The sequence below is a fragment of the Anolis carolinensis genome, chromosome 5, assembly GCF_035594765.1.
Source record: "Anolis carolinensis isolate JA03-04 chromosome 5, rAnoCar3.1.pri, whole genome shotgun sequence".
Taxonomy (NCBI): Eukaryota; Metazoa; Chordata; class Lepidosauria; order Squamata; family Dactyloidae; genus Anolis; species Anolis carolinensis.
The window spans coordinates 4,986,020-5,012,793 of NC_085845.1; the positions used below are offsets into that span (position 1 = coordinate 4,986,020).

The 26,774-nt window shown below is 41.3% G+C and overlaps 2 protein-coding genes across 3 annotated transcripts in view; both read left to right on the top strand.

Moving 5' to 3' along the window:
• Nucleotides 1-11,968, top strand: part of cpxm1 (carboxypeptidase X, M14 family member 1) — a 59,131-nt gene extending 47,163 nt beyond the window's left edge. Inside the window, exons 12-14 of the mRNA XM_008122456.3 lie at nucleotides 5,671-5,810; nucleotides 8,034-8,136; nucleotides 9,633-11,968. Coding sequence (XP_008120663.1) covers nucleotides 5,671-5,810; nucleotides 8,034-8,136; nucleotides 9,633-9,895 — 506 coding nt within the window. The 3' untranslated portion in view covers nucleotides 9,896-11,968. The remainder of the gene's footprint in view (nucleotides 1-5,670; nucleotides 5,811-8,033; nucleotides 8,137-9,632) is intronic.
• Nucleotides 11,969-15,457: 3,489 nt separating this feature from the next.
• nat8 (N-acetyltransferase 8 (putative)) lies at nucleotides 15,458-26,673 on the top strand. Of its 2 annotated transcripts, XM_062981496.1 has the most exons (3): nucleotides 15,458-15,616; nucleotides 22,097-22,341; nucleotides 25,716-26,673. In XM_062981496.1, the coding sequence occupies exon 3, from the start codon at nucleotides 25,742-25,744 to the stop codon at nucleotides 26,411-26,413; it is 672 nt and encodes a 223-aa protein (XP_062837566.1). In that variant the 5' UTR covers nucleotides 15,458-15,616; nucleotides 22,097-22,341; nucleotides 25,716-25,741; the 3' UTR covers nucleotides 26,414-26,673. The 2 variants fall into 2 exon arrangements, with proteins under 2 accessions (XP_062837566.1, XP_008120662.1); XM_008122455.3 differs by lacking the exons at nucleotides 22,097-22,341; nucleotides 25,716-26,673 and adding an exon at nucleotides 17,252-19,730 and having other exon boundaries at nucleotides 15,467-15,616.
• Nucleotides 26,674-26,774: the final 101 nt, after the last annotated feature.

Below are 26,774 nucleotides of genomic sequence, written 5' to 3' on the forward strand. Positions count from 1 at the left end.
CCACTGAATGGTTAAGCAAGTGGAGATGTGCATCTAGAGCAGCGGTCCTCAAACTTTTTCAGTGGAGGGCCGGTTCATGGTCCCTCAGACTGTTGGGGGGGCAGACTATGATGAAATAGTCCAAAATTAGGGTTGTTGTTGTTCTGTGCCTTCAAGTCATTGCAAACTTAGATCAAGTCTAAAGTTTAGGACAGGGGCCAGGTCAAGGACCTTGGGGGGCCGCATCCAGCCCATGGGCCTTAGTTTGGGGACCCCTGATCTAGACAATCTCATAAGACCATAGGTAAGCAAAGAGACCTCCAAGGACCATCTAGATGGACTCATAAGACCATAGGTAAGGAAAGGGACCCTCAAAGGCCATCTAGATGATCTAATAAAGCCATCAGAAGACCATCAATAAGGAAAGGGACCCCAAAGACCATCTAGATGGTTTCATAAAACCATAGGTAAGGAAAGGGACCCTCAAAGGCCATCTAGACAGTCTCATAGGACCATAGGCAAGGAAAGGGACCTCCAAAAGCCATCTAAATGGTCTCATAAGGCCATAGCTAAGCAAAGAGACCTCCAAAGACCATCTAGACGATCTCATAAGACCATAGGTAAGCAAAGAGACCTCCAAAGACCATATAGATGGTCTCATAAGACCATAGGTAAATAAAGGGACCCTCAAAGGCCATCTAGATGGTCTCATAGGACCATAGGTAATGAAAGTGACTTCCAAAAGCCATCTAGATGGTCTCATAAGGCCGTAGCTAAGCAAAGGGACTTCCAAAGAGCAGGTAGACTTAGGTCAACCCTAAGTCTAAAGCTTAGGGCAGGGGCCAGGTCAGTGACCTTGGAGGGCCGCATCCGGCCCCCGGGCCTTAGTTTGGGGACCCCTAATCTAGAGGGACAGCTGAGTCATGACCATGTAACAGGCATGACAAAAATTGTATCATTTCCTGTGGTCCCTGTGGGTATAAACGGAAGTGGAAGACAGTGCGGATCCTCTTGCCATGATGACCTCTCACCATGATGATCTTTTGTCATGAGCGTGACTTGCTATAGTCATTGCTTCTTGTGTGGTTGTGAGTATATAAGAGCCCCCAGTGGTGCTGTGGGTTAAACCCTTGTGCTGGCAGGACTGCTGACCTGAAGGTTGGGTTGCTGACCTGAAGTTTGCCGGTTCGAATCCAGGAAGAGCACGGATGAGCTCCCTCTGTCAGCTCCAGCTCCCCATTCAGGAACATGAGAGAAGCCCCCACAAGGATGGTAAAACATCAGACCATCTGGGAGTCCCCTGGGCAATGTCCTTGCAGACAGCCAATTATCTCACACCAGAAGTGACTTGCAGTTTCTCAAGTCACTCCTGACACGTCGCTCCCAAATAATATACAGTGTCAAACACGAATCAAGGAACATGAAAGGCACTGCAGACTCACTCAACCAGCGAAGTCAGCCATAGCAGAGCACCTGATGAACCAGCCTGGACACAGGATATTATCTGAGAACACAGAAATGCTGGACCACTCTGATAACCACCATGTCAGGCTACACAGTGAAGCCATTGAAATCCACAAGCATGTGGACAATTTCAACAGAAAGGAGGAAACCATGAAAACGAACAAAATCTGGCTACCAGTATTAAAGAACAACACTCTGAAAACAGGAATTACAGACATGAATCAAGCAGGGACAGCCAACACCTCAGAGCAAAGGATTCCCCCAGGCAGGAATTAAGCTTGCAAGGACATTAATGCTAATCAAGGTGATTAGTTACAACAATCACACTGGCCTCCAACAGTCAAGAGTTCAGGGTTGTTGTATGTATGGCTGTATGGCCATGTTCCAGAAGCATTCTCTCCTGACGTTTCGCCTACATCTATGGCAGGCATCCTCAGAGGTTGTGAAAGCCTTCAACAACACAGTCCAGAGTTCTTTCTCCCACCTGGACATTCCACAGATATATAAACATCATTGACCTAGTTTCCAATATATCTCACAACTTCTGAGGATGCCTGCCATGGATGTGGGCGAAACATCAGGAGAGAATGCTTCTGGAACATGGCCATACAGCCTGGAAAATGCACAACAACCCAGTGTTTTTGTTTGTTTATTTTCCACGCGAAGTAGAGTGGTAGAATTTGGGAAGTAGGGTAATGTAGAATTTGACCTCAACCTAGCAGTTTTGAGTAATGAATAATGTCCATAGGAAACCAAGAAGTATGGAAATCATGACTCGGCATTTGTATGTTTTTAATCTCTTATTGCATCTATATGTTTTAACTACAGTAGAGTCTCACTTATCCAAGCTAAACGGGCCGGCAGAAGCTTGGATAAGCGAATAACTTGGATAATAAGGAAGGATTAAGGAAAAGCCTATTAAACATCAAATTAGGTTATGATTTTACAAAGTTAGCACCAAAACATCCTGTTATACAACAAATTGGACAGAAAAGGTAGTTCAATATGCAGTAATGTTATGATGTAATTACTGTATTTACGAATTTAGCACCAAAATATCATGATGTATTGAAAACATTGACTACAAAAATGGCTTGGATTATCCAGAGGCTTGGATAAGCAAGGATTGGATTAGTGAGACTCTACTGTATATGTTTTAACTGTTTTGTCATTTAATATGGTATGTTTTTGGTTGTGTGTATGATGCGGCACTGAATTTTGCCGTCGTTTGTAAACTAGGGGTAAGTTGAATTGGCCCTTTTAAAGTTAGGATTGAGAGCCAGAGCAGATATATCAACCCACATTGATATCCAATCATCCCAGCATCAATAAAGTTATTTATTTATTTATTTATTTATTTATTTATTTACAGCATTTATATTCCGCCCTTCTCACCCCGAAGGGGACTCAGGGTGGATCACATTACACATATAGGCACATATTCAATGCATTTTAACATAGAACAAAGACAAGACAAACATAGGCTCTGAGCGGCTTCGAACTCATTACCTCCTGGTCAGAGTGATTCATTGCAGTTAATTGCAGCTGGCTTGCTCTCCCACCTGCGCCACAGCCCGGGCCCCACATATATCAACCCACATTGATTAAATCTGAGCTATCCAAGGTGCTAGATCATCACCTTAAAAAGAATTGGGTTTCCCGAATCAGCTCTTCAAGCTCCAGTTGATATCTACAGTAGAGTCTCAGTTATCCAACATAAACGGGCCGGCAGAACGTTGGATAAGTGAATATGTTGGATAATAAGGAGGAATTAAGGAAAAGCCTATTAAACATCACATTAGGTTATGACTTTACAAATTAAGCACCAGAACATCATGTTTAACAACAAATTTTACAGAAAAAGGAATTCAATATGCAGTAATGCTACGTAGTAATTACTGTATTTATGAATTTAGCACCAAAGAAAATATTGACTACAAAAACATTGACTACTAAAAGGCAGACTGCATTGGATAATTCAGAATGCTGGATAAGCGAGTGTTGGATAAGTGAAATTCTACTGTATATTGTATCTGTATACTGTCATCCTCCACTTTTGCAGAGTTGACGTTTTCAGATTTGATTATTCATGGATCGGATTAAAATGTTCTCCATAAGACATTCTAGGTCCTCTAGTGCAATTCTGTGGTCAGCTTTGTGGGTGCAATGAGGTGTCCCCCAAAAACCAATGGGTCTGTATTTTCCCTTCTATCCAGCAGTTTACAAGCAGCCAGCTGCAAACATGTGTCTGCTCTTTGTCTCCCGCAATAAAAGCACACTGTGCTATTCTGCTATCAGCCCAGCCATGCCGTTCTAAACTTTATTTACTTATTCACGCAGTTGTCACAGCAGGAGATCAACTACAACGAAAGAGAAAGACCACCTCCTAGTATCCTGATTTATAGCCAAATGCTCATCAGCTGTCCACACCTCCGGCAATTACTCTGCTTTACCCACAGCTGTCTTGCTCTGCTTTCTAGGCACTCACTGAAACATCATCTTTAACCCCTTGACGATCTTGTTTCTTTACCTGCCTTAAGGATGATATTTTTCCTAATACAAATAATTCCAAAAAGCTTCCTACATGCTGGGGAATCTATTTTACAAAATCAGTTCAGATTTTTTTAAAAATAGCAATGGTTTCCAGGCTGTGTTCTAGCAGCATCCAGATCCTCTAAAATGGCCAGCCACAGGTGCAGGCGAAATGTCAGGAGAAAATGTTGCTAGAATACAGTCATACAGCCCAGAAACCACACAACAACCCAAAATAGATTACTACTACTACTATTACTACTACTACTACTACTGTTGTTGTTGTTATTGTTACTATTATTATGTTTACTCCCATCCCATGTAAGGGTGCATCTGTTCTAGATTATAGAATGAATGCGCTTTCACATCACTTTAACTACCGTGGGCCAATGCTATGGAATACAGTAGAGTCTCACTTATCCAGCATTCATTTATCCAGCATTCTGGATTATCCAACACAGTTTGCTTCTCGCCCCGATCCACAGTTTTTTCTCTAGGCAGCAAGGATTGAACTTTTATGCATTTAATTTCTGACAATGTTGCTACTGTAGTTTCATTTTATGCAATTCTATCTTTTTGGTAGTCTTTTTGTTAGTAGCCAATGTTTTTGTAGTCAATGTTTTCAATATCTCACTTATCCAACACTCACTTATCCAACATTCTGGATTATCCAACACATTTTTGTAGTCAATGTTTTCAATACATCGTGATATTTTGGTGCTAAATTCGTAAATACAGTAATTACTACATAGCATTACTGCGTATTGAACTACTTTTTCTGTCAAATTTGTTGTATAACATGATGTTTTGGTGCTTAATTTGTAAAATCATAACCTATTTTGATGTTTAATAGGCTTTTCCTTAATCTCTCCTTATTATCCAACGTATTTGCTTATCCAACGTTTTACCGGCCCGTTTATGTTGGATAAGTGAGACTCTACTGTACATCCATGGCTGCAAGATTAGCCTTTGCCTGATTATGGAAAACAGAAGAAACTCCAACAAAAGAATCTTGGTTAGAAAAAAATAAATGAAATTCATGATATGGACAAACTGACTTATTTAATGAAAGTAAATAGAGTCCAAACAATAAGAAAAACAGACTGGAAGTTTTTTGGAGAATACAAAAGAAGCAAAGGAATAAAGAAAATAAAGAAGGAGGAGCCGAGAAAAGAAATTACAAAGGACCAAAGGATATGAAACTAATAATAACATAAAGGTTCATAATACCTCAAAGAGAAGAAAACAGAAGACCACAAAGACCCCTACCTAACCCACCTTATATTGTACCCTCCCCCCTTTCTCTCTCTCTCTCTCTCTCTTTCTTTCGTTTCCCCCCTTTTTTACAGATCCTTGAGTTTCTTATCCCTATATTTTAGTCATGTATCTTTAGGAAAATTTTAATGAAAATCTAAAAAAAAAAAAAAAGAATACTAGGAACTGGCAAAGAAGGCTAAAGACCATGTAAAACTACTAGGATTCCATAGTGATGAGCCGTGAGAGTTGAAGTGGTGTTAAACTGCATTAATTACGTAGTTTAGATGTGGTGTTAAACTGCATTAATTCCATAGTGTAAATGCATCCCCAGTTACCAATAAGGCTGCAACTATTAACTGCTGGAGGTCTCTGATGGGGTAAAATCAGCCCTTTCTCTGAGTGGCTGCCAGTGTTTTGTTTTTTGCTCTCCTGCCTCAGGTATGAACGACTTCAGCTACCTTCACACAAACTGCTTCGAGATCACAATCGAATTATCTTGCGACAAGTTTCCCCATGAGTCAGAGCTGCCCCAGGAATGGGAAAACAACAAGGAATCCTTACTGTTGTACATGGAGCAGGTAGGAAGCCATAGAGGAGATGGATGGATGGATGGATGGATGGATGGATGGATGGATGGATGGATGGATGGATGGATGGATGGATGGATGACAGGCCCCTTGGCACAGTTTGCTCAAATCTAAAGGTGTCACAGGTTAACCATCCTTGCTCTAAAATGCCCAGCCTTGTGGACCACTCAGTTATTTGTTGTGCGCCCGATCTATGGCGACCTAAAGGCAAACCTATCACAGTTTTTTTATTGGCAAGGGTTGTTCAGCTTTTGCTTTTGCCTTCCTCTGAAGCTGAGAAAGTGGAGATGCATCTACCCCGTCAAACAAATGCAATTTGTCAGCGGCACTTTAACTGCTATGGCTCAATGCTATGGGATCTTGTGAGTTGTCGTTGGGTGAGGCGCCAGTGCTCTTTGGCAGAGAAGGCTTTGTAAAACTACAGCTCCCATGATTCTATGACATGGAGTCAGTGCAGTTGAAGTGCTGTCAAACTACATTAATTATATGGTGTAAATGAATCCTATGACTTGACCAAGTCTGAACCTTGGTCTCCAGAGTCATCATCCCATGTTCAATCCACTGTCTGACTCCAGACTAACCAATAGGCCATCATTTAATTGCAAAACTGTTTAGGAAGAGCCTAAAAACTTGGCTCTTCCAACAGGCTTTTGGAGAATAATTCCCCATCCCCATGATAGACTTTGTATCTACGACCATTTCCGCATCTGTTGCACTTTATCTTGCCCTATCAGTTGATTATAGTCACAGGGTCCACCCCACCCCAAGTTGCTCTCCTATTGATGACAGTATTTAATTAACTATCTTGTTTACAATATCCACTCGTTGCACTTTACCCAGTCCGTTTTATCCCTTTTACTTGGGTGCCAAATCCATGTTTTTATTATGGATTATATTTTATTTTGTTTAGAATATTATTTAATTTTTGTGTCTATATTTTATGATGCTATTTTGTTTTGGTTTGCTGTTTTACCCGGGCTTGGCCCCATGTAAGCTGCCCCGGGTCCCTTCGGGGAGATGGAGGCAGGGTATAAAAATAAAGTATTATTATTATTATTATTATTATTATTATTATTATTATTATTATTATTATTTTATTATGACACAGCAAACAAGATAGATATGCTGGATTTCATATCACAAAATCACAAGTTGAACACTTCCCAAGTGTCTAGGACTTTGTGATGTATTTTCGGATGATGCGTGCAGATCCCAGTAGGGTGGCCTTTTGCAGTTGGCAGATCGTAATTTTGTCAATGTCTATTGTTTCCAAATGCCGGCTGAGATCTTTTGGCACGGCACCCAGTGTGCCCATCACCACCGGGACCACCTGCACTGGTTTCTGCCAGAGTCTTTGAAGTTCAATCTTGAGGTCTGGTATAGTGAAATCAGTAATCTTTTTCTTTTCCACAACTGTGATGTCTGGTGTGTTGTGTTCCAGAACTTTGTCAGTCTGGATTCGGAAGTCCCACAGTATCTTTGCGTGCTCATTTTCCAATACTTTTGCAGGTTTGTGATCCCACCAGTTCTTTGCTGCTGGAAGGTGGTACTTGAGGCATAAGTTCCAATGAATCATTTGGGCCACATAGTTGTGCCTCTGTTTGTAGTCTGTCTGTGCGATTTCTTACAGCAGCTGAGGATATGATCCATGGTTTAGTCGGTTTCCTTGCACAGTCTGTATTTTGGGTCATCAGCTGATTTTTCGATCTTGGCCTGAATTGCCTTTGTCCTGATGTCTTGCTCCTGGGCTGCAAGGATCAGGCCTTCTGTCTCCTTCTTCAGGGTCCCATTCATGAGCCAGAGCCAGGTCTTCTCCTTATCAGCTTTTCCTTCAATTTTGTCAAGGAACTTTCCATGTAATGTTTTGTTGTGCCAGCTGTCAGCTCTAGTCTGTATTATTATTATTATTATTATTATTATTATTATTATTATTATTATTTTATTATATTACATGTGTGCTGGAATAGTAAATCATCTTTTATATAGGCACTCTTTGACATGGATTTAATTCGGCATTTTTGCAAAATCTCTAGGGCCCAAAGTTCCCAAGGATGGAAAACTGACCCCTAGGACTACAGGGGTTTTCCTAAGTGACCACATGGCATCCTAGTTTCTTGCTGAGGTTTTTTTTTTCCCTACTTAGGAGTTCCCATGCTTTATATTTCTACTGCCAATTCTTTTCAATGGATGCACTAACTTACCATTTCCTTACAGACTCGCAGGGGCATTAAGGGAATAGTCCGGGACAAAGACACCGAAGAAGGCATTGCGGATGCCATCATTTCAGTGGATGGCATCAACCATGACATCAGGACAGGTAACATTTACAAAATCCAAACTTCCCTTTTGAGTCCCATTAAACCTAGGCAGGAAAAAAAATGAAATGCACAGAAATAAGATGGGATATAGGAGACCACAAGCTGAACAGGAGCCAACAGTGCGAAGCGGCAGATAAAAAGCTAATGAGATTTTAACCTAAAAGGCACTTCTACTCTGCCATATAAAATACAGATTATCTTCTTTGAACTGGATTATCTGCTTTTATAATGTGGGTTTTATGACAGTGTAGATAGGGCCTAAGGCATCCATGAAAATAATGGGAATGCACCCATAACACTATGCAACACAATTTTCATTCCTGAGTTGCAAATGTCATTCCCCAATTGGTTCTATCATAAAAACATGGGAAAGGTTTATTAAACTTCAAAAACTTTGTTTCTGTGGGAGGGACATCTTGCTATAGCATATTTTGCAATAGTTTTTCAAAGAATATCTCACAGAGCCTCAAGCAATTCAACCTAGTTTGTGGCAGCCACAAAACAACGTTTCTGGATGATGATAACAACTACAGTAGAGTCTCACTTATCCAACATAAACGGGCCGGCAGAATGTTGGATAAGCGAATATGATGGATAATAAGGAGGGATTAAGGAAAAGCCTATTAAACATTAAATTAGGTTATGATTTTACAAATTAAGGACCAAAACATCATGTTATACAACAAATTTGACAGATAAAGTAGTTCAATACACAGTAATGCTATGTAGTAATTAGTTACTGTATTTACAAATTTAGCAACAAAATATCACGATGTATTGAAAACATTGACTACAAAAATGCGTTGGATAATCCAGAACGTTGGATAAGCGAGTGTTGGATAAGTGAGACTCTACTGTACTTTCAAAATAAGTACTGCACAATAAAACAGGAAATAACAATTTCAAACTAGGAACAGATTTTTTTGTTACATAGTGTAATGAACAATCCCTAGTTTTGAACTGGGGATTCATTATAAATAGAAAACAAAATAAACCTGCATTTTTCTTTTCCTGGCGTGTTTTCAAAGAACCTGCCATCTTGGAATTCCTTCTAAAAAACTGCAATTGTTTTTTAACTGAAATTGTTTTATCTCTGATGTATTATTTGTTATATTTTATTGTATGTTGTTTTGAATTTGCATTTGTTCCCTGAGTCCCCGCAGAGAGACAGAGCGGTATATAAATAAAGTTTTTTTATTATTATTCTTTGAAAACAAAAGTATTAGAACAACAAAACAGCTTCTCCTTTTGCTTGAACTCGGCATCTAAGATTACAGTATTATGCGAATCTAATACACACCCTAATTTTGGGCAGGTAATTTAGCAAAAAAAAAAGGTGAGGATTAGATTTGAGTAAATACGGTGTATTTCAGCACAGTTCCACTTGTTGTCTAAGGGCAACTCTTTGGCCTTTCCTCTTCCCAAAGCCCGTGGACACTGAATTGCCCCCCATTCTCAAAGCAATCCTCCAACGCAGTTTTTATTTCATTCGCAGCTTTTGATGGTGACTACTGGCGCCTGCTGAACCCCGGGGAGTACGAGGTGACGGCCGCGGCCGAGGGCTACCACTCGGTGACCCGCAGTTGCCGCGTCTCTTACGAAGACCACCCCACCGTCTGCGACTTCCGCCTGACCAAGACGCCCAAGCAGCGCCTGCGGGAGATCCTCTCCAAAGGCGGGAAGGTCCCCAAGGACTTGGTCTTGCGCCTCCGCCAGCTGCGGCTGCGCAAGCTGCGCTCCCAGAAGCGGGACCAGTGAGGAAGAAGAGGGCCTCTGGAATCCAGAACTGACCCTCTCCAGAATCATTCCAGGACCAGAAACACACACGTGCCGTTCGAAGCCACCATCACTTATCCCAGCAGCAACTTCTTTCCTCATCCTGAGCAGACGTGATCAACAAATAACCATGTGCAATTTCTGCATTTGGGGAAAACCAACCCTGGTGATTGTGTACGAGGTGATCTGTGTTTTCTCCATCTTTGCCCCTTTTCCCAGGCAATTGTCAAGTTCTGGTATAAGCTGGTGGGTACTGGAAGGCTTCATTTCGTAGAATGGAGATACAGCTGGCCTGGGCTCCAAGGGGAAGGAAACAATCTGTGGCCAAATCCTCATTTATTTTTCACTCAAAGATGAATAGATGGCATGAAGTGGTGACAAAGAACTGTGCAAGTACAATGTTCACTTGCACAGCACAAGTAGAATGCTCACTTGCACAGTGAAATAATGTTCGCTTGCATCGTGCAAGTAGAATATTTGCTTGCTGAATGTTAAACAATGGTCCCTTTCCCTTTAAGAGTGGCCCTAAGTAAGTGCTTTTCAGGTATGGTTTCACAGTGTGTGAGAGTTAAATCGAAACTCATTCACCTCTCTATCTCAATTCCTCTCCGTAGGTGATCTAGCGATTTAGTCGCACGAACATAAATCCACACTCAGCTGTCAGCCAACGGTTCTTAACTTTTATTGCAGTAATTACATCTATATACAAAGCACAGCTGGAGAAGTCCATCTACATGTCCAACGAAGAACATTATCTATAAACTTGTCAATGCCCACATTCCACAATAGTGACATATCCGGCAACGTTTGCGGAAACGACACAGTGTCACTCTAGCAATTAATCTTTCTCTATGCATTTAACCACTGCTCTACTGGAATGCTGCACACACTAGCTTTAAACCACAAATGAAAATTTCACATCACACAAACCATCACTCCAACATGGTTTTCTTCTTTGTTAAGTTAGGAAAAGCCACATCCACCCATGAAACTCCTAACGGGGAAGGAATTATCTTGAGAACTAAGAGCACTAATAGGAAAGACGGAAACCCCATAAAATCCTCGCTTAAGGAAATTCTTATTTCCAAATACAGTGGATTTCCCTAGTCCTCTCTGTGACGAAAAGTCAGAAGGAATGGATAAAGATCATCCAGTCCAACCCCATTTGACCAAACAGGAATACACCATCTAAGCATTCCTGACCAAGCACAAATGACATAATTGCACATTCTTAATTCAGGAAATCTGATGTCTAGAAAGATGTGAGTCTCCCTTTGCAAAATTAAGCTTACGCCCATCAAATTCCCTTTGGATTATATTAAATTGCGGTTCTCAGCAGCCTTGAACAAGTATGTACTTTGCATCGCTGGAAAAGTTTTGAATCAGACCCCATGAAGCCTAAGAAGAGATTGAACTCTATGCTACTGCACCTTTCTGCTAAAACCAAGATAGTGGCATCCCATTCCAAAAGTGGCATCTACACTGTAGAAATAATGCAGTTTGATACCACTTTTAAATGTCATGGCTCTATACTACGGAATCCTGGGAGTCGTACTGTTACAAGATCAAGTTTGGTGCTTCCCCAAACTACAACTCCCAGAATGCCGTATCATTGAGCCATGGTAGTTGGAAGTGGTATCAAACTGCATGAATTCGACAGTGTGGATGCGGCCAAAATGTTGGAAGCTTATGGTTGAGTGTAAACCATGCTTTCTGCATATTCTCCCCAGTACATTGTATACATCTTCTGTATCATATCCTTCAATACAAGCAAGAGCGGTGGTGGTTGTGGTGGTGATGGGAATCAAGAGCTTGGAAAGGTTACTTATCCAGCTCTGGATCATGGACTTGCATGGAAACCAATGGCATCTCCCATCTGCTGGGCAGGTTCTGATTGGAAGGTGCCGTGGATCAAAAGCCTTAGGACAAGAGGAAGATGCAACTGTTTTTGTAAATAAATTTAAATGCTGGCATTGCGGTGCCCTTGCTAGCCAAGGGGCATTTAGACTGAGTCTTTCAGAATAAAAATTGTTTGATATTTAACCTTCTAAAACATCCCTTGTATAGACTTGGCTTATTTATCACACATCTTTTCCTTGGAATTGGTTCATTCCAAACTGGACAGTTGTGCCTATGGAGTGGAATTTATGAGGGTTGAATGAAAAGTAATGCCTCCACCTTCGTTACTTGGGCTTGGATAGGAATATTTTAATAAATCAAACACAGAAATAATCCTTAGAATGTGCTCTTCAACTGCCACTATTCACTTTTCCACATAATCACCAGACAATTGGATGCATTTCTGCCAACAATGAACAAGTTTTCTGAAGCCGTCACAGAAGAAGTCGACACTCTGTTTCCACAACCGGTGTCTCACAGGACCCATCATGCACAGATCTTCCAATAGCCAAGCAAAGCAATAATGTGATCCACACGTTCCTGTGAAATGCCGATTGCAAAGATGTCAGGCAGAGGGGAATCTTTTAAAAATCCCAACTCTGACACCAATTGTGGAGATGTGGAGGAGTTTCTATTAATTAATTATATTTTTATTATTGCTGCCACCACTTTAAAGATGTTTTTATTTAAAAGCTGCCATCAGTTATTAAAGATGTTTTATTTAAAAGCTGCCACCAGATGTAAAGATGTTTATAATGCGGCCACCAGATGTTAAGGGGATTATCAACTGTTGCCACCACTATTGGAAGATATAGCCACTGGCTACTTAGAGAGGAGACTTCTTAAATTTGGTTTTTCTTCCTTTTCCTTGTTTGCTTTAGATGGTAATATAGATGACAGAAGCTTAGATGTTAGAAAGAACAGTAATACGTTTATTCAGGCACAAGTTTAATGGTTACAATAACTTCTTTTTAGAGGCACTTTGAATAACAGTTACAAAGCTATATTGAGATGTTTCAAACTTTAAAATACCACTTCTTCCTTTACTGCGTTAACCTGCAGTCACCCTGTGAATTTCAATCACAGACTATCTGTTCGTTATCTGGAAACAGACTACCTTAAAATAAGCCACCAAACTTATTTCAGCTGACTCAAAATCAAACATTTGAGCCACCCTAATCCCTTCACTGAGGATCAGTCTTAACTGCACCTCCTCAGGGCACAGACTAACGCCTCTTTTTCAAACCTGCACTTCTCCACACAAAATGACAGTTGGCTCCGCCCACTTCCCCATGGCAACCAACTCATGAGTGCAGAGTAACTGAAATATTGACCCTTTTAAAACACAGTTAAACATGGCATCTATAAACTAAAAAAAATCACACTTCATTACACCGATGATGCTTGAAATTTCTCTCCGAGTGATACGGCAATCATCCTGAATCAATCTGTGAACCTTTTGCTTGTGAAACTCGGTGGTTGCTGTCACAGGACGTCCAACTCTTTGTCACGCAAATCAGATGTTCCCACCTCAACATCTTTAAACTCACTCGCCCAACGACGCACAGGACTCACATCCACACTATCACCATAAACAGCTTGCATTCTCTGAGGAATCTCCTTTGGGGTGACACCTTCTGCTGTCAAGAATTCAGTGACTGCACGTTGCTTAAGTCGTATTGACTGACCGTCTGCACAGGGTTCCATACTTTGCACTTTAACAACACAATTGTTCAATGCTAAGGCTTCCCCGTCTGTGCAGGGTTTCATACTTCGCACTTTAACAACACAACCATTCAATGCTAAGGCTTCCTGCCAAATGGAATTCACTGTAGAGGAGAGTCTACTGAACAAGCCAGTATCTGCTGCAGACCAGGACTGCAATCTCTTGAGGACTTATGAAGGTGGAGGCATTACTTTTCATTCAACCCTTGTAGACTAGGACTGCAGTTAAAGAGGGCTCATGCCTGGCAAGCATTTACACTGAAGAACCCAAGTGAAGAACACACTCACCAGGCATGAAAGCAGCCACAGAGGTTTATTCACAATCCAGCCAGAAAGGATGCAAGTATGTCTTGTTGAATGGCCGGAATCACTGAGTTACTGTGTGTTTTTCAAGCTGTATTCTCTCCTGACGTTTCACCTGCATCTGTGGCTAATGGCATCTTCAGAGGTTCTGTTGGCAGTGAAGCAAGTGGGGTATACATAATAATAAATAAATAAATAAACTTTTTTTAATATCCCACCCCATCTCCCCGAAGGGACTCGGGGCGGCTCACAACAGGGACAAGCCCGAAACAACAACACAACATATTGGACAAAAACTTAAAACATTCCAACGATACACCAAATAAAATAATGGACAATACATTAAAATGCAAGCAGATAAAATCAGAGTAATTAAAAGCAAACCGGTGGGGACAGTTTTCATAAAGTGCTGTATCATGGAAATAAGTAACAATGATAAAGTGCCATATGCTTTTAAAACTGAAAGAAGTATTCTAATATACCTCTGGAATAATGTCCAGGGTGGGAGAAAGAGCCCTTGTCTGTTTCAAGCAAGTGTAAATGTTGCAATTAACAAGCTTGAATAGCACTGAATAGCCATGAAGCTGCAAAATTAATCAGTGAGGGGATTTGCATAGAAATAGCTTGGCCTCTGTTGCCTGGAGGCATCCTCTGTTTGGGAGGTGTTCACTGGCACTTGTTAGCTGTCTAGAGCCGTGGAAATTAAAGTGATATCAAACTGTGTTAATTTTACATTGTAGGCAGAAGCAGTCTTAGCTGGGATAAGACATTGGCCCCATCTACACTGCTGAATAATGTAGATTGAACTGGATTATATGAATCCCCCCATTGCTATATACAGTAGAGTCTCACTTATCCAACACTCGCTTATCCAACCTTCTGGATTATCCAACGCATTTTTGTAGTCAATGTTTTCAATATATCATAATATTTTTGTGCTAAATTCGTAAATACATTATTTACTACATAGCATTACTGCGTATTGAACTACTTTTTCTGTCATATTTGTTGTATAACATAATGTTTTGGTGCTTAATTTGTAAAATCATAACCTAATTTGATGTTTAATAGGCTTTTCCTTAATGCCTCCTTATTATCCAACATATTCGCTTATCCAACGTTCCACTGGTCCGTTTATGTTGGATAAGTGAGACTCTACTATAATCCAGTTCAATGCAATTCAGTGACTGAAGGTTTATCTGAAGGTCAGTCTAAGGGAGCCACGCCCACTTGTTTCCAAAGCCACGCCCCTCGCTTACAAAGCCACGCCTCATCTTAATGAGACCACGCCCCCTAGGCGCCTTCTCTCAGCTGCGTCTTCCGAAAGAAAGACAGGCGACTTCCGCTTTCCACTTCTGTGTGGCGTTGCTGCCGACATAAAATCATAAAGGCAACAAATTTTCCTGTTGTGTCAAAAGCACACACATTTGTGTATGCCATCTCTCTGTCAAGAAGAAAAAAAAACACCTCACTTCCTATGTTTTAACTCAATTTTCGGTTCTTTAGACCTTTTGAACTTCATTTCCCAGAATCCCTAACCATTGGCTTTACCAGCGGAGGCTTCTGGGAGTTGGAGTCCAAAATAGGAGGCGTCCACAGAGGGCGAGTAACGGTACTGTTTGCGCATGCGCCTTTGGAGTCGCCGCCAGCCGGAGGGTCACGTGGCAGCGGGAGAGGCCGCGCGGGCGGCTAAAACGCCGGAAGTGACGCCACTGGGAGGTTGTGGTCCTGAGGACAGTAGCTCGTTTGGCTCCGGCGGGAGGAGGCGGTGCTGAGGTGAGTTCTCTGAAGCGTTATAACGGTGGGTGCAGCCTTTTTATGGGAAGGAAGGCTGGGATATCTCGATGGAGAAGGAATGGGCCCAGTAATATGGGAAGAGTCACATTGAAAGCGATGCAGACCCACATTATTCTGCTGCCTGAGGCGGAGCTGCAAAATGGCCTCTTTTCGAGTGGGGTGTTTGAGACAGTTATGGCTGCCTGCTGCCCCTTTCTTTTAGACTATATCCTATATCTCATATTATATTTTATGTTATATTGTTATATCTATCTTCTTCTATATATATAAAAGAGTGATGGCATCACGGCGACCCACAAAACAACAAAACTACAGGCCCCCCAACCTCGAAATTTGACAACACAACCCATCATCCACGCCTCTAGGTTGATACAACAAAAAGAAAAGAAAAATAAAGTCCTAATTAGAGAGAGAGGAATAATTGCTTTTATCCAATTGCTGCCAGTTAGAAGGCTAAGCTCCTCCAACTTGGTCTCCTAGCAACCCAATAAAAAATAATAAAAAACACTAAAAAAATTAATACAATAAAATACTATAATAACAGAAAATAACTAAAAATAATACAAGAAAATAATAAAATATAATTAATAAAAATATAACTTACAATAAAATTAATAAAAAATGCAAATAAAGTGAAATAAAAATTACACAACAATTTTTAACCAATACCACCACCACTTTGCCACAGCAACGCGTGGCCGGGCACAGCTAGTATATATATGTGTGTGTGTGTGTGTTATTTATATGCCACTTCTTTCTCTTAACAGGACTCAAAAGTAGCTCACAATATTAAAATTCTGAAAATTTAAATTCAACACATTATATATATACACTGAAATAGAATTCAAGATAGAATTATTAAAACAATGACTTAAAGCCATTAAAAACTGTAAAAATTATGCAAACATTACACAGTACCCTCAGCACATTTCTTTAAAAAAATCTTCTTTAAAGTCTGTCTGAATAGAAATAGATGGTACTATTTAATAGATGGTACTATCTTTGAAGTTTAAGCAGTAGTGAAACAAAGCTTATAGCAAGTAGAAGAATTTTGGTATTGCTGTCTTTCCTGGAATGAAAATCCGGTGACCTTGTGCCACATTGCTGGAGAAAAACTTTACGATACACCTGCATGGCAGAATTAATGCAGTTAGATACCACTTTAATTGTCATGGTTCAGTGCTATGGAATCCTGAGAGTTGTAGTTGGCGAGGCACCAGCACTCTTCAGCACAGGAAGCTGAAGACCTTGTTAAACTACAGCTACTGTAATTCCATGACATCAACCCATGATAGTTAAACTGGTATCAAACTGCCTTAGTTCTACAGTGTATATGCACCCTATGTTGGAAAGGCAGCAACATTAAACATATTCTTCTGTTGCTGAATCATTCCCATACATGGCAGTTTCACAGACATTATGCAGAACATGGTCCCATTATATGCAATAGCATAGTGTCCCTTATATAAAATGGAAAACCTTTTTTAGAGAAGAGTGAATTTGTGGGCAGAGGACTGACTGTAGTCTGTTCCAAAGACACATATCATAAGCTAAACTGGTTTATTTTTCTCTGGGAACAACAACCTTCTTTATGTCTTTGTTCACTGGTTCTAGTATTCTTCCACCGGCATTCATTCTCTCAGAGGTGGTGCCCAGCTGGCAACTGTTTTGGGGGAGTCCCTGTTCCATGCACTATGGCGACCCACCATATCCGTGAGTACCACCCTGAGGACTATGAGACTGTGCGGGACTTGTTTGCCACGGGAATGAGTGAGTACGTGCCGACCCTGTGCGTCCATATGCTGAAGCAGCCCTGGGTGATCCTGATCCTGGCTTGCACCTTCTGCCTGCTGCTCACCAGCTCCAGGTCGCTGCTCCTGCCCATCCTTGCCGTCACGCTTTTGTTGGCTGTGGGCCGCCAGATCCTGGGCTACATCTGGTCCATGTACATCGACCACTGCCTGCAGGAGGACCTGCTGGACATCCAGGCCACTTATGCAACCAGCAAAGGGGCTTGCTTCTGGGTGGCCGAGGCTGACGACCGTGTGGTGGCCATAGTGGGCGCCAGGCCTTCTGAAGAGCACCAGGGTGAGCTCATGCTGAAGCGCATGTCGGTTCGGAAGGACTACCGAGGCCACGGCATCGCTAAGGCCCTGTGCAGGACAGTGCTCTCCTTTGCCAGAGATCGTGGCTACCAGTCAGTCGTGCTGAATACCCTCATGGTGCAGCATGAAGCCCGCGCCATGTATGAAGGGGTGGGCTTCCAGGTGTATCGCCACTACATTTTGCCCACCATCTATGGCCACTTGGCCAACTGCACCATTTCCAAGTATCGGTACGATATTCCCTCTGTTGACTGAGGAGGGAAACTGAGCAACGGTCCAGATTGGGTGTTTCATTGCTTTTTGCCTTTTGGGCATATAAGTACGACAGGCTCTGGGAAATGAAGAGGAAGGGAAGTGGTTGGTGTGGGGTGCTGAGTCAAGGTGGCTCATGCCTTCATTCTTTTGGGTTGTTGCAGTGGGTACTCGCAAGCCGTAGAAGGTTTTTGCAAGGAAGGAAGCCAGAAAGAGAAAGATACTTTCTTTTTTTTACCTCTTTGTTCCTGAATTAATGGGAATCTGATTTTGAACCTGATGTGGCTTACACCATTATGTTTTCTTTGCTGAAGAAATGGGTTTCTCAGCTAGTTATAAATCTTCTCTTCTGCCTCATCTTGGCGGTTGTAAACAACCCCACAAGCTGCTCTTGCTTTGTTTCTTGAGAGTGCTTTTCCTGAAGCATGTGGCAAGTGATAAACCAGAGTTCCACAACTCTTGCTCCAGTTGCCATGGCCTGGTTGAGTGCTTTGTTGTTGTTTTTCTGCCAACTGAGATGGGCTCAGTATTTTCAGAGGCCTTTTCATCACATCATGGTGCGACGTAATCTTCTGTGTATTTCCTCAGGGCATGCAGCAGGCTGCACTTGGTGTGCTTGAATTCACAGGTTAAAGCATCCCCTCCATCATGGTCCCAATACAAAATGGAAGTTCTATCATTGAATGAGTTGTGTGGGGTTTTTTGCAACAAAAAAGTCTTTTCCAAGAAGAATGAGGTTAGGGTTAGCCTTCTCCCAGTTCTCAGATTAGCATTTGGAAGCACTTAATAATCTTTCAACAGCTTGGAACCTGGTAGATGGCAAGAGGAGTTGTAATTGGACTAAGTCATCTCAGGAAAAAAAAAACCTGTGTTGTATTGTTCTCCAGGCATTGTTGAATTACAACTCCCAGTACCCCCTACCAGTAGATCTTCTACCTGGGACTTATTTGACTTTTGGTCTAACCACGCTTTGGAGGGCCACATTTTATGTATCCCATAATAAAATCAAGGAATATGTAATGGAAAATGTCCTTATAAGTTTCCAACCCCCTCCCCCAAAGGAATGTTTATTTTTATCATAGAGAAGATGCTTCAGCTCAATGGCCATTTTGTTTGCACCTTTTTTTAGTTTTTGTGCCTGAGTGCAAAAGAGTGCCCCTGACATTTGCCCATGAGGAAATTCAATGATATTTGGGACTTTCTACTTTTTAAAAACCGCAAATAAAGGGAAACTTAACTTAGTGTGTATGTATGATGTCTATTGTCTATTATTAAATCCTGGATGTATCTGCTGGACCTGAATGGTAAGAGATTGGGGACCGACCAAAGGAAGATGTTCTTCAAGCGGTGCAGAGTTTTAGATGAGTAATTTGTTAAGACAGGTTGTGATGGCCAGTGGCTTAAATGATTTTAAAAGAGGGCTAATCAGATTCAGGGAAGGCCCAGTCATCAGTGGCTGCTAGTCATGACCACTCTGTTGCCTCCATTATTGGAGGAAGAAGTTTTAGACTAGCACCTGCTGGGAAGGAAATGTGGGATATTATTGAACACTGTTTGAGGGGCAAATCCTGCCGTTGATGTACAGACTTTCCTAAGGAATTATGTTCACTTATCGGGTCTCTTTCAATGTTTTGTGTGTACCCTTATTGGGCATATTTGTGTCATGGGCCTGTGGCTGCTATGTTTACCTGTGAATCAGTGCTGTGGAACTTGGGGAAATAAAGAAGTGAATCACCTGTCTTTGCTCATGTTTGGACTGTCGCCACCATCATTTCTAGAAGAGAAGATGAAGCTCTTTGCATCCAGTTGCACCCTTGGCAATTGAGTATTAGATTTTATTTCCCATTTATATGGTGCTGTTACTGTAAGCTGCCACCCTTCCACATTAATTGATGTTAGGGACACAGGACCCCACAAAAGCGGAAAAAACGCAAATAAAAAATATTTTTAACCCAAGAGAACACCTGTTTAGGAATCTATATTTTCCATCACAACTGCTTCAGAAGTTCACCATAGAACCACACTTGGAGAACCAAGGGATTCCTATAGCAGGCATTTTAATCAAATCTGTGAATAATGACATCCATGAATTGTGGACAACTGACTGTATTTGCATATCACCATCAATATACCTGATGCTTTGCAATTGAAGCAAAAAGCAAAAGAGTTCTGCAAAAGGCATGCAATTGTATATATGGGCAAATACGCATGCGTACACAGTACACACAGGAAAAGATGTCATGGAAATATTCAGCTATACAATACAGATGTCGGAACAAATTATCCAAGTAATAATACATTTTATTACCTGCCTCTCCTGATGGCTTGAGCAGGGTACAATAACGTCAAAACAGGAACATTAAATACATAACCACAAAACACAAAAACACCTTTTCAAAAATAGAACAATTCAAAAAATGCAGTATAATGTACTCAACCCTCTAACTGCACTACACTTTGAAAAACTATTTGTTCTAAGATATTGGGCTACAGGAATTGAAATTTCTTCCTGGGATGTGATACAAAATATTTGGGGTCTTCTCTGACATGTTGGTGAAACAGATGGGTCTATGTGGAAAATCAATAGCTCTTGAAGGTATGTTTTCAGAACAGAGGCAACAAAAAGTAAGATTGCATCCCTTCTTGTTTCAACTTTGAGGGAGAAATTGGGGGATAATACAGAGCAGTTGCTTCCTGGTGAAGTTGTCTTCACTAGTTTGGGAGATTTCTGTATGATATGGAGGCAGAAGTCTGAAAATGGGTGCCATTTTTTAAAAATAGGGATGTTGGGATTGACGCAGGGGTTTAGGGGGCTTAGAAGTGGGATCCAAGAACTGCATTATTCCATAGGCCATACTTTGCCCATCCCTGTTCTTGCATATTTGGCTTGCTAATTCCCATAAACCAGCACAGCCAGTATGGAGAGATTTGGGGAGCTGTGGTCCTAAAAAATGGTCAAAGGGATACTATTGCCTGACAGTTCTAGAACATGCTTTGCCTAAGAAGCTGGTGGCAAGCAGCACATGCTTTGCATAGGTCACCTTTGAAATCCACAATGAATGGGAGGTTCTTGTCTTTATGATGCAAGAAGATTTCGCTTGCCTAGTACAAAGCCCAAAATCACACCTTTCTCTCATTCTTGTTAGACTGCAAAGGTTCCAGTAGCCCTTGGTAGGACAACCAGGAATTGCTGGGAGCTGCAGTCAACACCTGGAAAGTTGCCTTTTTTCCCAGGCAGATTTCTTAATGCAAGTTGAACATCCTTTACACAGGATCCCCAAAATTGCCCACACTGATATTAACGCCTTTGCTTCCTGATGGTTCTGTGCATACTCTGAATTTATTGCATACACAAAATTTATTACAAATACTATATAAAAATTACCTTCAGACAATGTTCAAATGAAACATGACTGAGCTTGTGTTCACGTGCCCATCTCCCAAAATATCTCATACAGTATTACAGTAGAGTCTCACTTATCCAACATAAACAGGCCGGCAGAATGTTGGGTAAGCGAATATGTTGGATAATAAGGAGGCATTAAGGAAAAGCCTATTAAACATCAAATTAGGTTATGATTTTACAAATGAAGCACCAAAACATGTTAGACAACAAATTTGGCAGAAAAAGTAGTTCAATATGCTGTAATGCTATTTAGTAATTACTGTATTTATGAATTTAGCACCAAAATATCATGATGACATATTGAAAACGTTGGCTACAAAAATGCGTTGGATAATCCAGAATGTTGGATAAGCGAGTGTTGGATAAGTGAGACTCTACTGTATATGCAGATGTTCCAAAATCCAGAACACTTCTGGTTCCAAGCATTTCAACCTGTACAATGTTGCTAAAAGCACAATGGATACACAGTACTCTAACCAGATAAATTTGTGTTCCTCTCTTCCTTTCCCGTCTTTCCTTTTCTCTTTTTTCTTTCCTTCCTCACTTCCCTTCTCTCCATTCTTTCTTCCATTTATTTCTCTCCTTCCTCCTTTCCCCATCCCTCCTTTTTTCTGCCCCTTCTCTTTACTCCTTCCTTCCCCTTTCCCCTCACTTTCTTCTCTCCTCCTTTTCTTTCCTTATCTTTTTTCCTCTAAGGAAAAGTACAGGCATATGAGAATTACGCAGAAAAGCTGCTTCAAAGGGCAACTTCTGCCTGTATCCTTCCACCAGCTTCCTTTCGGATTTGAACTTGACTGTGTTTGTTGCTTTCTGATTGGCTGTTGTAAGAGGAGGAGGGATCCACCGGGATCTACCCAGCCTAAGAAGCCGGTGGCAAGCAGCATTCCTGAAGCAGGAAAACATCTGTAAGGAGGACCCCTTGCAAATACCTCCAGCTGCAGGTAAGTGGAGCAGTGTGTATATATGTGTGTGTTGTGTAAGTGTGTAAACCAGAGTGCAGCTAGCACTGCTGCCCATGGGATTATGTCACACGCAGGAGGATTTAGAAATAGGAAGTAATTGATTCTATATCTGGCACTTGTCTCTCAGTAACTCTTTTTGCAAAACGAATGTCCTGAGATTCAACTCCTGAGTGTCCTGAGATTCCAATTTATTTTTGGAAAAAGGAATGTCTTTTTTAAATACTCAGAGATGCAGGGAGATCTCACTCAAAGGCTCCAGTGCTAGCTTTCTATCTGGGCAATCTGTGTGTTTCGCCGCTCAATAAGCAGTGTCTGAATCTCTAAATAAAAGACCCCTTCTCCCTTCCAAAACTTTAAGAGCAAGGCTTTGGCCACATGATGCGGAAAGAAAAGAGGCATCTGTGGAATCCAAATACTGAATCCTAGCAACCCCAAAGAGCCAAGAAGGAAGGGAATAATTGGTACAACACCTGCTTTGCATGCATAGTTTTTCTGGTTTCGGGCTTAGGAAGTGTGGCGAGCAAATATTTCAAGAGAAAGACTAATTTGTCATCCCAGAAAGTTATTAGCAGCATTAGTGGATCCAGATGTTCATAATGCTCAAAACAGCAGGAAAGGCAATGAAATCATGTGTTCCTGTGCTTGTTGTCTGTTGACTCATGACAATCCCACAAATTCCATATGGTTTTCTTAGGCATGGTGATTTTGCTAGTTCTTTCCTCTGAAATACAGCCTCCAGTACACAATATTCATTGGCAGACTCCCATCCAGGTACTAGCCAAGGCTCACCCTGCTTAGCTTGCAAGATCAGAAAGGATCTGATGCTTTTTTAAAGGCCTCATAAACCCTAAGGTAGCCTTGGTATTACAAGTGATCTTGCAGAAGTGGTCTCAACCCTTTTCTGTCAGCAAGAGGATTTGTACATCTTCCATAAACAGGCCTCACCCCACATTTCAGACTTGGACTGCAAAACCAGTTTAGTGTTTAGTTAATGAATTCCTAGGGGTCATGAATGGGCCTTGCTCACTGATAAGAGACTTTTATGATGGCAGACTAGAGTCCACAAACACATCAGATGAAAAAGGTCTACTGTCTGCAAAATTGAATATTACCATGACTCTATTTTTAATGGGTTGTAAATGGCTTTTCATTGTACTGGGGGCTGGGTTTCTGTCCCAAACTCGCTTGCAAAAACTGCATGATAGAAATTGTGATCTAGTCATCACAATACAATACTGACCCGAGTTCGATTTGTATACATTGAATAATTTGTACTTCTGTTTCAAAATTATCCATGTTTTGAAATGTTATCTCTTAGCCATGCCAAAACCTTTGGCTCATTCTTCTTGGTTAAGTCCAAGCTAGATCCATGGGTAGATCCAACTGATTCAATAGTGCTAATCAAGATTAACAGTTGAATTCACTATGTTCCAAAGTAGTTGTCTTCATTTTCAGCCAATAAATTATAAAATCCTGAAATTAACAAAATAAAATCTTATTGTGGAAGCTGTAAAACTCAGTTCCACCCACAGAATTGAATGGAAAGAACTATGTTTCCCAAGTTTCTAATGAGCTAATTCTTTATAAAATCTTACAACTCTGATCTTAAAGCAAGAACAGGTTAGTTACTAAAGGCTTTTTACTGGAAAATGTTTTTTTTTAATTTATTGTTGAATATTTTAATTTAGAATGACAATAAGGTGTTCATACTCCCCAAAATTATTATTAAAAGCTGTAAAGGATGAGTAGCCCTTTATCCAAAATGTTTGGGACCAGAGGTGTTCTGTATTTGGGGATTTTGGAATATAGGCACAGGCATAATGAAAAATTAATCCTGGTAAAAGTGTGGTTTTATATTGTTATTTAAAGGGAGTCAGATAACAAGGAGTAAAAATAAAAAGACAATGAATGTGAGGTTCATAGAATAGTTTCTGTCCTTGTATGTTTAGTGTAGGGATTTGGGTTTGTAAGAGGTAATAGTTTGAGTGTTATATGCTATGAAAATCTACTTTCTTTGTATTGTCTATTTTTTATTTACTTCTGAATAAAAATTAGTTTACAAAAACAGATTTCCCATTCTTTCCCATTTTTGTCATTATTTTATTTTATTATGACACAGCAAACAAGATAGATACTGTTCTTTTGATTTTGTTTACTATAGTGTATATTTTCTTTTATTGTATTGTTTAATGCGTTATGATTTGTTGTTTTATTTATATTTTGTTATATTGTATTGTTCTGGGCATGGCCCCATGTAAGCCGCCCCGAGTCGCCGTTGGGGAGATGGTGGCGGGGTATAAATAAATATTATTATTATTATTATATGCTGGATTTCGTATCACAAAATCACAAGTCAAACACTTCCCAAGCGTCTAGGACTATGTGATGTATTTTCGGATGATGCGTGCAGATCCCACTCGGGTGGCCTTTTGCAGTTGGCAAATCGTGATTTTGTCAGTCTGTTGTTTCCAAACGCTGACTGAGATCTTTTGACACGGCACCCAATGTGCCCATCACCATCGGGACCATCTATACTGGTTTCTGCCAGAGTCTTTGATATTATTATTATTATTATTTTATTATGACACAGCAAACAAGATAGATATGCTGGATTTCATATCACAAGTCGAACATTTCCCAAGTGTCTAGGACTGTGTGATGTATTTTCGGATGATGCGCGCAGATCCCAGTAGGGTGGTCTTTTGCAGTTGGCAGATCGTAATTTTGTCAATGTCTATTGTTTCCAAATGCCGGCTGAGATCTTTTGGCACAGCACCCAGTGTGCCCATCACCACCGGGACCACCTATACTGGTTTCTGCCAGTCTTTGATATTATTATTTTTTTATTTTATTATGACACAGCAAACAAGATAGATATGCTAGATTTCGTATCACAAAATCACAAGTCGAACACTTCCCAAGTGTCTAGGACTGTGTGATGTATTTTCAGATGATGCGCGCAGATCCCAGCAGGGTGGCCTTTTGCAGCTGGCAGATCGTATATTATTATTATTATTATTATTATTATTATTATTATGCTGCTGTACATCTCCTAAAAGAGACTCAAAGCGGTGAACAATACAATGTAGATTTTTAAACCTACAGCATATAAACACTAAATGTGAATTAACCACAACTATTTTTGTAATGAAACCATTAATATACATAGAACACTACATAGTTGGATTGCTCTTTAAAACACACTTATTTAAAAGACTGCCTGAATTTGTTTTGTGTCCTGTCACTTCTGGGATAGCCTTTGAGAAGATATTTATTGAGGGAGCACAAACAAGCGTGTGCCTATTGTGAGCCTATCTATTGTTTGTTAACTGAGAAATCCTTCCATTTTCCAGGAGAAGAGGAATGCAACTCTGTCACTATGGGTGACTACACCATTCGCAGCTATGAGGACGGAGACTATCAGGCTGCGCGATCCATATTCTCAGAAGGCATCACCGAACATGCTCCAGCCGGTTTCTGGCACGTCCTGCGCAGCCCCCAGACGCACGGGCTCCTCCTGGGCCTCTTCCTGGCAACGTATGGGATCTCCAGCTCCTTCCTTTTCTCCTTTGCAGTCGTATCTGCCCTCTTGGCCATTGGCTGGATCCGCATAAAGGCCGTATGGAGGGACTACGTTGAGGCGGCCTTGAAGAGTGACATGCTGGACATCCAGAGGACCTACCTGGACACCACGGACTGCCACTTCTGGGTGGTGGAGCGTGGCAGGGAAGTGGTGGGGACCGTGGCGGTTCTGCACCCGGAGGACCCCGCATTGCAAGGCCGGGCGCTGGAGCTGAAGCGCATGTCGGTGAAGAAGGGCCACCGGGGCCGGGGTCTCTCCAAGGCCCTCACCAAGGCCGTCCTGCGCTTTGCCCAGGAGCACGGATACAAGGAGGTGGTGCTGAGTACCACCATGGTGCAGTACGCGGCACAGCGGCTGTACGAGGGCATGGGCTTCCAAAGGGTCAAGGAGTTGTGCCCCTTCCTGTCTGCGAAGCTGCTGCAGTTCTACATCTACGTCTATCGATACGAGATCCCAGGACCTCGCTGAATGGACAACATGAAGGACCTCATGCGCCCAGAGATGTCATGCCGTTCCCACTCCCACTTTGAAAGGTTTCCCACTCCAGCACTTGTTCTGACACCTTTCAACCTTCACAACCTTATTGTGAGATAAGAAAACCATCTCTACTGTGCCTTACCATTTGCTTCTCCAATTTAATGGACTTCACGATCCTTGAAGCTGGTTTACTGTCTGCCTGCTTGACCTTATCATCCGGTGGTTCTCAACCTGGGATCCCCAGATGGTAGCTTAACAATACCTTCTTGTATGTTTTTACCTTTGTCTTTGGGTTTTTAGGCCAGGTTTCATTCCAGTTTCATAAACCCCTTTGCACTTTTCGATAAGACTC

Coding starts and splice junctions, on each gene's coding strand:
- nat8 (XM_062981496.1), top strand. CDS start 25,742: ATGGGTGACTACACCATTCGCAGCTATGAGGACGGAGACTATCAGGCT.